At 37.0% G+C, this 9,917-nt stretch overlaps 1 protein-coding gene across 1 annotated transcript; it reads right to left on the bottom strand.

Annotated features, from left to right (window-relative positions):
- Positions 1-3,596: 3,596 nt before the first annotated feature.
- Positions 3,597-5,274, bottom strand: LOC131438315 (clavesin-2-like). Its single transcript, XM_058608231.1, has 3 exons — positions 5,076-5,274; positions 4,172-5,005; positions 3,597-4,100 (listed from the first exon to the last, which is right to left on the bottom strand). The coding sequence occupies exons 2-3, from the start codon at positions 4,892-4,894 to the stop codon at positions 3,867-3,869; spliced, it is 957 nt and encodes a 318-aa protein (XP_058464214.1). The 5' UTR covers positions 4,895-5,005; positions 5,076-5,274; the 3' UTR covers positions 3,597-3,866.
- Positions 5,275-9,917: the final 4,643 nt, after the last annotated feature.

Here is a 9,917-nt window from a genome sequence, read left to right as displayed (position 1 = left end):
CACTGATGAGTCAAAGACGAAACGTAAAACTAATAAAAACGGTTATGTGCCCTAGCACAAAATTTGGCTAACCCCTAAATGACCATACCTGCATCGGCCAGAAATAGTCGAAAACACGTTTTCGTTCGGCACGTCAGAAAAGACATTGCACTCCGTTGCAAAACAAAAAGTGTTCTGTAAGTAGCAGAAACTTTACGTCTGCTTAGCGGTTCAAATTGAACTGCCGAGTTTAGCACTAAGCAGTTCAATTTGAACTGCTCTGCACTGATGAGTCAAAGACGAAACGTAAAACTAATAAAAACGGTTATGTGCCCTAGCACAAAATTTGGCTAACCCCTAAATGACCATACCTGCATCGGCCAGAAATAGTCGAAAACACGTTTTCGTTCGGCACGTCAGAAAAGACATTGCACTCCGTTGCAAAACAAAAAGTGTTCTGTAAGTAGCAGAAACTTTACGTCTGCTTAGCGGTTCAAATTGAACTGCCGAGTTTAGCACTAAGCAGTTCAATTTGAACTGCTCTGCACTGATGAGTCAAAGACGAAACGTAAAACTAATAAAAACGGTTATGTGCCCTAGCACAAAATTTGGCTAACCCCTAAATGAGGTAAATGATTGTTTGTTCAATCATCTATAAATGTTTGGTAAATTGATTATTTTTTTTTCTCAGCCACCGGCTGCCCAGATCAACCTGTGTAACCAAATAACTAGTTTTCGCGGTAAATAATATAATGGAAATAATAAACAATCCAGAGGCACGTGAAGGCTGTTGACCTTTGTTTACTGTTTCAAAATGATTTAATATAATTCATAGAATAATTAATACACGCACTTTATCTGTTAAATAGGGCTTTCACTACAATGAATCAATTATTTTGTCTAAATCCTATTCACTCGTTTATGTTGAAGCAGGTAACTTCATTCAGAAAAAAAATAGGGAAGTTTTTATTCGTTCCGCGATAGCACTTAAAACTTTCCTTCAGATTTCACGAATAAAAACTGTGAATCAAGACTTTCCGAACCTTCAGTATCGGATATTGTTGAAACGTTACGTTCTTTTGGGAAATCCGTGAGTTTTGTGGTGTATCCGAGCATCTTGAAACCGGAACATAATAAATTACGCGCGAATGCTGCGATTACTGAAGTATATATTATCAAATATTCTTCTCCCTTGACACTTGTGAAGTGCGCATATATATGGCCTCTTGCAACAACAAGTATTGGACTAACATCCCTTTCCATTCCTTAGACGATCTACATTTGGACCTGGTTGACGTCGGTACTGATCAACAAACTCTATGCTAACCAGAAGGACATTGAAGGATGATTTGCCAGTCCCAGATCTGATCATCTAGAAATACTCTGTACAATTTCAGCTAATCCCGATCAGTAACGCAGTAGCAACCAGCGATGGTCGCTCAAGTTCACAACACGAAAAACATTGTATTTGAAACACGTTCTAATCTCTTAATCTCATATGGCGTGGTCTTTTTTGTTCTTATCTTACATATCAAAGTATACCTATATTGCCATTACTTACCCCTAATTGCTTTTTCGGATAGCTTCAAATGTCCATACAAATCGCTGCAAACAAGTTAAACGAAACATAGATAACGTTACTAGGTATGAGCGCGGGTATGACGGGAAATTTGTCACGTATTAAATCTGTTTTCCTTAAGGATCAAATGTAAATCATGATTACTTGGGTTGGTAATTTGTGTATTTCGTACATTTTATTTGGTACGTATGTCATAGACTTATGTATTTATATATGTAGGTCAACCAGTTTATAAAAGCTTAAAATAATCTTTTTAGCAAAAATTTTATCTCAAACGAATGTGAAGTCTGACTTTTTGGATGAAATATCAGTTTTGATCAATTTTTCATCAATGTTTGCTGGAAAATTGCTTATATTTTATGAATGTAGATTTAAATTCCCTGATAAAAAATTTAACAACACCGCCTCAAAGCGTTTGTATTAGATAACGCTACACAAAATAAACTAACTAAATATTTGCAGTTTTCCGAAAAAATAGTTTTACGACAACCTTCCATATCCATTGCATTTCGCGTGTTAAATGAAAGATTCCTATTTTGTGGGATTACAAATAGAAGGTACGTAAATCTTTACTTCGCAATAATGTCTGCAAGAGCAAATCCATGTAGGAATGTGTTCGTTGCTAATCAAATGTGTTAGTGTAAGTAAGCTGAAACTGAAATAATTTTTCTCGTGCAGTTTACAGAAAGAACAGTAAAAGCTTTAGACTAAGATTTTTGCTTGTTGCCTTTCTCATATAGAGGCCCGGAGGGCCGAGTATCACATACCATTCGACTCAGTTCGTCGAGTACGCAAAATTTCTGTATGTGTGTGTATGTATGTATGTAACTTTTTTTCCACTTACCCTATTCGGAGATGGCTGGACCGATTTTCATGAACTCAGATTACAATGGAAGTTTTTGTAACCTCACATAAAGTTCCTGAATTTATTTGAATCCGACTTACAGGGTGATATTTGCAAAAAAAAAAGAAAATAAGTACACTAACCTTTTCAGAGCCAGCTAAACCGATTCTCACAAACTTAGATTCAAATGAAAGGTATAATTGTCCTATACAAAGTTCCTGAATTTTATTTTGATCTGAATTCCGGTTCCGGAGTTACAGGGTGATTAGTAAAAAAAAATTATTTCGAATTGCTTCCTCACTTTTATCAGAGATGGCGTGACCGATTTCAACAAACTTAGATTCAAATGAAAGGTCTCACTGTCCCATATGAAACTTTCCATATTCCAGAATTATATGGTGAAGTTTGTTAAATATTGGATACCGTCACTTGAAGCGGCGAAACAAAACACGTAAAACAATTCTTAACTTGCCTCGAAACTATTCCAATCGGCAGCAATTGTCAATAGACATCCAAACAATAAAATAAAAATAAAACAATGTCTAAACTTGCTTCAAAACTATCGGTAGTCATTGTTAGTAAACGGCCAAACATTAAGTTAGCTTTCCTTGTTATTGGGTTTTTGATGAACGACCGAAGATAATAGCCATAGACTAAAAAATGGATCCCAGTCGCTTTTCTCGAACCAACTTCGCTTATACCAGTTCCCAAAGTCCGGTTTCGGAAGTACCTCTTTTCGTTTCCTCAGAGATGGCATAACCGACCTGAGTACTGTTTCACTCTGTAGGTTATACTAGTTTGTCGACAAACCTTTTTTGGTTTTTTAAGAATAAAAAAAAATATTTTTAAGAATACCACAAACTTATATATATGAAAATATGTGAGATATGAGAAAGGTATCATTACTTCACTAAGTGGATTAAAACAGGTTTTTGAATTGCTATTCTAAGCAGAATTAACTGATTTGTTTATTTTTCAACCATATGGGAGATTTATTGATTAAAACCAGGAAAAAAGCGCAGGAATTTGATTCTGCGCACACATTGTTGACAATACTCATACGCTTGCAAAGTGTTTTGCTCCTTAAGCATGTGTAATTTTTCTTTCAAGTAGAAAATTAGTTTGTTAGTGTTTTAGGTTAGAATTTCCGATTGCTACATCGTGTAATTTCCAAAAAAAAAAAACATGAAAGCATAATAATAATAATCGTATATTTTTCGCTATTTATCATTAAAACATAAAACTCAATTAAAAATCGCAATTGTATTTTTTTTTACTTTGTACAGAATAGCTATAACACATACATCATTATTTTCAGTTCAATTGCATTGCGAATATTTTTACTCAACACCAAAAATAAAGCACCAAACAGAAATTGACTACATACCTTCAGGGCTAAGGTACTCTAAACAGCAGGATTCGTCTTAACTTATAGCAAAATGATTCAAGAATTAATCGCTCAAATCAGTCAATCTCCATTCCGAATTCCACATCTTCATCATTGCTTTGGTTCCAGAACCCTGCGTATGGCGCAACATCTATTTCCATTTCATCCAACAGCAGCAAAGTCTTCCTCGCATCATCCAAACGTCGGCGCAGTCTGTCAGTGATGTCCCTAGCATCCTGAACTCCTCCGTATTCCATCGGCAATAGTGATTGTTCCAATAACTTCAAGGCGTCGGCTAAGGTTGCGTGAAACTAACGGTAATAAATAAACATAGCATCATTCATGCTTATCTCCAGCAAACTAAACACAAACTTCAACTCACATGAATTCTACGCTTCATCTCGGCACTAGCGAAACTAAGAATGAGTTCTCCGAGGGCAGCACCGATTCGAGGAAGTCCGATCACGTGTATCTCCTGGACGCGCACTGGGAGCGCAACTTTCAGATGTTCCATGAAATTCCTAATATCGGATAGCTTAAACAGTGTGAAATGAGCCATTGCGGCACCCTCACAATCAATAATGGCCACACCACCACCAATCTGAACCTGTTCATCGTCATAAAATGCCTCCAATGCCATATGGGTAAACCGACCCAGGTGGAAACAACTGTACTTGGTCGGATCGAAGTTTCGTACCTTGACCAGTGCCACCATTCGACCTCGTTCATCCAATCCCAGCGGTAGCGCTCCCTCGGTTACGACCAGTTGTTTCATATATTTATCTGCAGGATCCAGGTTCTCGTACCATATCTTGAACACCTGCCGCATGGACAGGTACCGTTCCAACATTTCACACGCATCTGGCAGATTGAACTTACGAGCTCTCAAGAATCTCAGCAAAAACACAGGATCCGTACGGCACTTCCGGATGTGAGGATGACGTGCGATCCAATCGCGCATTTGCTGCACACTTTGTTCCCGAATCGCGTCATCTTCTCCGAGCTCGACTTTAGCCAGCTGTCGATCCCTATCTGCTAGATGACAACTGTACGGTTTGTACTCGGCAGGACATTTATCAACACTGAAACTTTCCGAACTTGCCATGCTTGGAAGCTGACGGCTCTCTGCGCACTAGTGAACTGTTAATGGTCACTGCGAATGGCGATTTTGTTGCAAAGCAGAAACATTTGTGATGAAAAGCGGCACATAGTTGTGCTGAAAGAAAAAAATAGCTTGTTTATAGTGTGTCAAATGCCGGTACGGTGGAAGTGCTGAAACGAGTTACCCTTGCGCATGCATGCCGCTTTTACTTTTTACTGCGCGCATCGTCTGTGACCGTCGATTTTCATGAGTGATGGATGTATTGTGAAGGCTTGCGCAGTAATTTACACTAGTGACTTGGAAAAGATATCGAAGTACGCTGCTACCTTCGCAGGTTAACGTAGCATGACGGACTCTTATTATAGCAAACATACACAATAAAATATATATTTTTTTCTCATGTTAAAACTTATCATTATGTTCTAAATAGCGGCATAGTAGAGATCTTCCTCATATTGAATAAATTAATGCTATTCAATAAGCGTTGTAAAGTATATAACAAACAAAAACTGAGTTAGGAAAATATATTTATTTCATATCGAGGAACATCCTTAACTCGTACGCTAGTGTTTCATTCTTAGCTGAGCCCTAGGTCTCATACAAAAACATCAGTATTTTTGGTTCACAAAATGACAGCTTATTTTTTTGTTTCGTCGTGGTAGTTCCGAAATGTTGAAAAATGAATATTCTGGCAACCCGACGACACTAAGCATATGCCAATAGTTGTTTTCGGTTATCTGTTAGTATTCATTATTAGTAAACAGAAGAAGAATACTCCCCAAATCATATAAAATTAGATGATTTATCAATAAATCTGCTGTTGTTCGTAGAAACTTTGATTGGTATATGATCGTTCTAGCTTAAATTATCGCTCAAGAATAATAGATTAGCTATCGACTACGAATGGTTCTGAACCTTGTGAAAAACCCTGCTCGCGCTCCGCTGAGTACGGATATTACATTAAAACGTTCGTATATTTACAATAAAATTTGACAAAATCGCTTGGTTTTGGTTTGGTTTTTGCTTTAACTTAGGTCTTTGGTCAAACGGTAAAATCGGTAAATAAAAGCCAATTGTTCTTCTCTTGGCATTTCAGAAGATACGTATACTACGAGACAAAATCTGCTAACCACCAATCCGATACAAGAATTTTCGACGTAGGACTACGTCTTTCATCACCATACTGATCAGGATGATATTCGGCAAAGCTAACACATTTGAAGCGTTTCGAAATAAATCCAGATTTAATTTTCTAACAAGTTTTTCTGTGCTCAATTATTTGCTGTAATCATTTTACATATCACGTTTGCTACGTAAATATTCTAGAAATAGTGAAAAAATAGTGTTTGCTGGACTCATTCGACGTTTAGCTGTGAAGGGTGTCGGTTCAGAGCGATATGAACTGAACAGTAGGTTTATAGGCCAGAGCAGCAGTGAGAGTGAGACGACCGCCTCGGGTGTCAACATCCACGGTGCGCCAAAACATAATGGAATTGGTAAAAATTTGCTGTACAGTTAGTTAATAGCTGCCCTTACACGAGACAATATTATTGTCAATACAAGGAGTATTGACAATACTTTTGATCGTGTAATGGAAACTTCATTGGATTGACGAAAATATTGTCAAAAAAATCAAAACTGCTCATCAATCCAACAATACTTTCTCTCCAGAGAGAAACTGTTAAATATGTGCAATAATCTCTTATCTCTATATTTCAATATTCATTTGCAATATTTGAAGCTCCAAACGCTTGATTTTCTCGAAAAATGCGGACTCCAGTTACCAAGTCAATTGGATTGACGGTATTGACAATACTTTGGATTGACAATAATATTGTCACGTGTAAGGGCTGCTAATCGAAAAAATATTTTTTCCTGAAAAACTAAACTTGATTAAGTTTCAGATTAATATTGTACTGTTACAAAAATCCATACAGCCATTTAGAATACAGAACCGCCTATCAGAAATTAACAGTAATTTTGACAATAGTTGTGTAATTCTTACGTCAACAATTCGAACAAACCCGAAGGACTATATCTTGTAGTGTTTCGTCGTATATAAAATACATCTAGATTTCCCAGTATAAAAGTCATGTAATTGAGCAGCCCGTAACATCAATTCAGCTGTTTTTCAAAGAAGGACGTATCTTACAAAAGTAAACAAATCGAGGTTCTCTCTCCTACCAATAAATGCTTCAAAATCCTACAATTTTGTCTAAAAATTCGTATTCTACAAAAATCTCAATCTTGGTAATACCAAGAACTATAAAAGGCGAAACTGTCATTCCATTTGTTTACGCAAGTTTCGCCCTCCGTGTTCCATGCCAACAAACAGGGCGATATTTCAATTGCTGGTAAGGAAGGGCGAAACTATTTATTTTCTTTATTTTAGATAGTTACCGAACCTTTTATTACTGGAAATAGTAAAAGAGACAATAAAACTACTCACAGATTTGTCTTAGTAGCGAAAACCAGTCAATTTCGTGAAAAATGCGCAAGGGCGTATCTTTATAATTCACACAGGAAGTATAAAAGTAAACAAATCGAAAAAGGGCGAAACTCTTTTTATGTTGATTTATTCAATGGATATAGAAGGAAAGTGGTAACATTTGCGTGCCTTTTGAAAATAAACTAACAATTCATCGACTAATCATAAATTGATCAGAGAATATACGATAATTTCTAAACACGATTTGAAACCGAAGTCGAAACATTCATCGATGATTTTCTCCATTTGCTGTCAATGTTAGATTCGCCGTTCTTTGAAAAACAGCTGAATTAATACTTCTAGAATGTACACTCAAAATAATCATCATGTTATAGTTACGTGAAAAGTTATGTGAATATTTTTCACCCTACTTTTCACGTAGGTTTTAATGGACTGGCATTTGAAAACTGTAATTAAATAACATTTCTCGCAAATATTTACACTACTCACACTTTGAGGGCCACTGTTCGCCATTTTCAAAATCGAGTTTTTCACACTGGAAATTCACGTAGATTGTTTGACGTTTGATCAATTCACGTAAATCTTATGTGATGACTCTATTCATTTTAGTCGATGTTCGTGTAACATTCAATTTCGTACGGTGACACTGACAGCGCTTCAAGTGAGAAACGGGTGTACTTTTTTTTATTAGCTACTTTGGTTGTGTTAAATTCGCAGGCAACTTTGTACGTGCATTTTAGGAGCATTTACGCACCCATTCAACACCAGACGGCGCTTTTGGTGTCACGGGTTGCTCAACTACAGTACTATTACACTGGGGAATCTAGGTTTATTTTATTTATGGTTTCATCCTATGTACATATAACAGACCCTGTCAGCTTGGAGCGAAATCAATCTTCAGTTCAGCAACACCATCGCACGGTATCACATTCAACATATCCACCCCGATTCTGTATTTCGTTCGAATCGTATTGTTTCGATCGAAAACGAAATTTTGCATTCTGTAGCTCGATGTCAATGATATGGGTACTGCACTGTTATGGCGCGCACGAATTTGACATTTCTCTCCCCTGCTTCTAAGTACGAGATTCGATGCGGACTCGCTTGAGGGCGCAATGCTTGCAGAAAAACATGTTGTCAATGTGAAAGCTGGATATCTTGCGTTTTTACTAGGGATGCATACTTATACCTTATGATAAAAAAAGAACTGCAATTTTTATTTTAAAACTCCCGCGCTTGTCCAATCGGTAAACTTTTATTCTTTCAACGTTGGCAACACTTTTATACACATTCTGTCAAATTTAGACGCATATCGTACGATTAGTTTTTGTTTGGCGTCTATACAAAGAAGTTGAAATATTTTCGTGTGGAGATTTTTATAATGGATGAAAATTTAGAACAACGGCTTGCCTTCTAAGCGTCATTCGGTCGATTGTTGTGCGGTTTTGACGTCATATTCATAGATCCACACCTCATCACCAGTTATGATGCATTCGATGAATGTGGGGTCACTATCTGCGTTTGAAATCATCTCTTTGGCCACATCAACACGACGCTGGTTTTGAATGAAATTCAGCTTTTTTAGCACCAGCCGAGAAGCGACGCGTTTCAAACCCAAAGCATCAGTTAAAATGTGTTCGGCTGATCCATAAGAGATGCCCAACAACACAGCAATCTCTCTAATCGGTACAGAACGATTTTGCAACACAATTTGCTTCGCCGATTCAATGTTTTCTTCAGTAACAGATGTTGTTGGGCGGCCAGCGATCTCATCATGATCCAAGCTTGCACGACCACTTTTGAAGCGTTTATACCACTCGTATGCCTGTGTTTTTCCTAGACACGATTCACCGAAGGCCTTTTCTAACATTTTCAACGTTTCGGAACACTTAAATCCATTTGCAACACCAAATTTGATGCACGCATGTTGTTCTAAATTTTTATCCATTATAAAAATCGCCACACGAAAATTTTTCAACTTCTTTGTATAGACGCCTAACAAAAACTAATCGTACGATATGCGTCAAAATTTGACAGAATGTGTATAAAAGTGTTACCAATGTTGAGAGAATAAAAGTTTACCGATTGGACAAGGGCGGGAATTTTAAAATGAAAATTCCGGTTCTTTTTTGATCATAAGGTATCACTTTCATATATACTTACCGCTTCTTTGATTTGCAAAAAATATGTAAAAATTAGTAACGTCTTAATACTCGTCACGGAAATTCGAATTGTTCTTAAATTACATATCTTTTGGATTGTCACTTGTCAAATAAACATTTAAAGAATATACGTGCGGCTCGGCAGAATTTCGCTACGTCCGGTAGCCCGACAAGTAGAACTCCGGCACATTGGACACAGATTTACAATTTTTTCCCCTGGAAAATTTAGTTTGGATTGGAATTGATTGAAATCGCTCATTTTTTAAAAGGGTTAAAGGTGAACAAGGATGCAATTAATTCCTTTAAATTGACAGGTTGCACGAGATACCCACGAGGACGAGACGCTATTGATTTCGACTGAATATCAACATGTGATATATCAATATGCTTAAACTGGGACCCTAATATCACCTGT

The sequence above is a fragment of the Malaya genurostris genome, chromosome 3, assembly GCF_030247185.1.
Source record: "Malaya genurostris strain Urasoe2022 chromosome 3, Malgen_1.1, whole genome shotgun sequence".
Lineage (NCBI taxonomy): Eukaryota > Metazoa > Arthropoda > Insecta > Diptera > Culicidae > Malaya > Malaya genurostris.
The sequence above is the reverse complement of the archived record's forward strand: the minus strand, read 5'-3'. Positions and strand labels throughout refer to the sequence as shown.

Excerpts from the sequence above, each read along its gene's own strand:
- LOC131438315 (XM_058608231.1), bottom strand. The coding sequence starts at position 4,894 with ATGGCAAGTTCGGAAAGTTTCAGTGTTGATAAATGTCCTGCCGAGTAC. Across the intron at positions 4,101-4,171 it reads AGATGAAGCGTAGAATTCAT|TTTCACGCAACCTTAGCCGA; the intron begins GTGAGTTGAAGT and ends TATTACCGTTAG.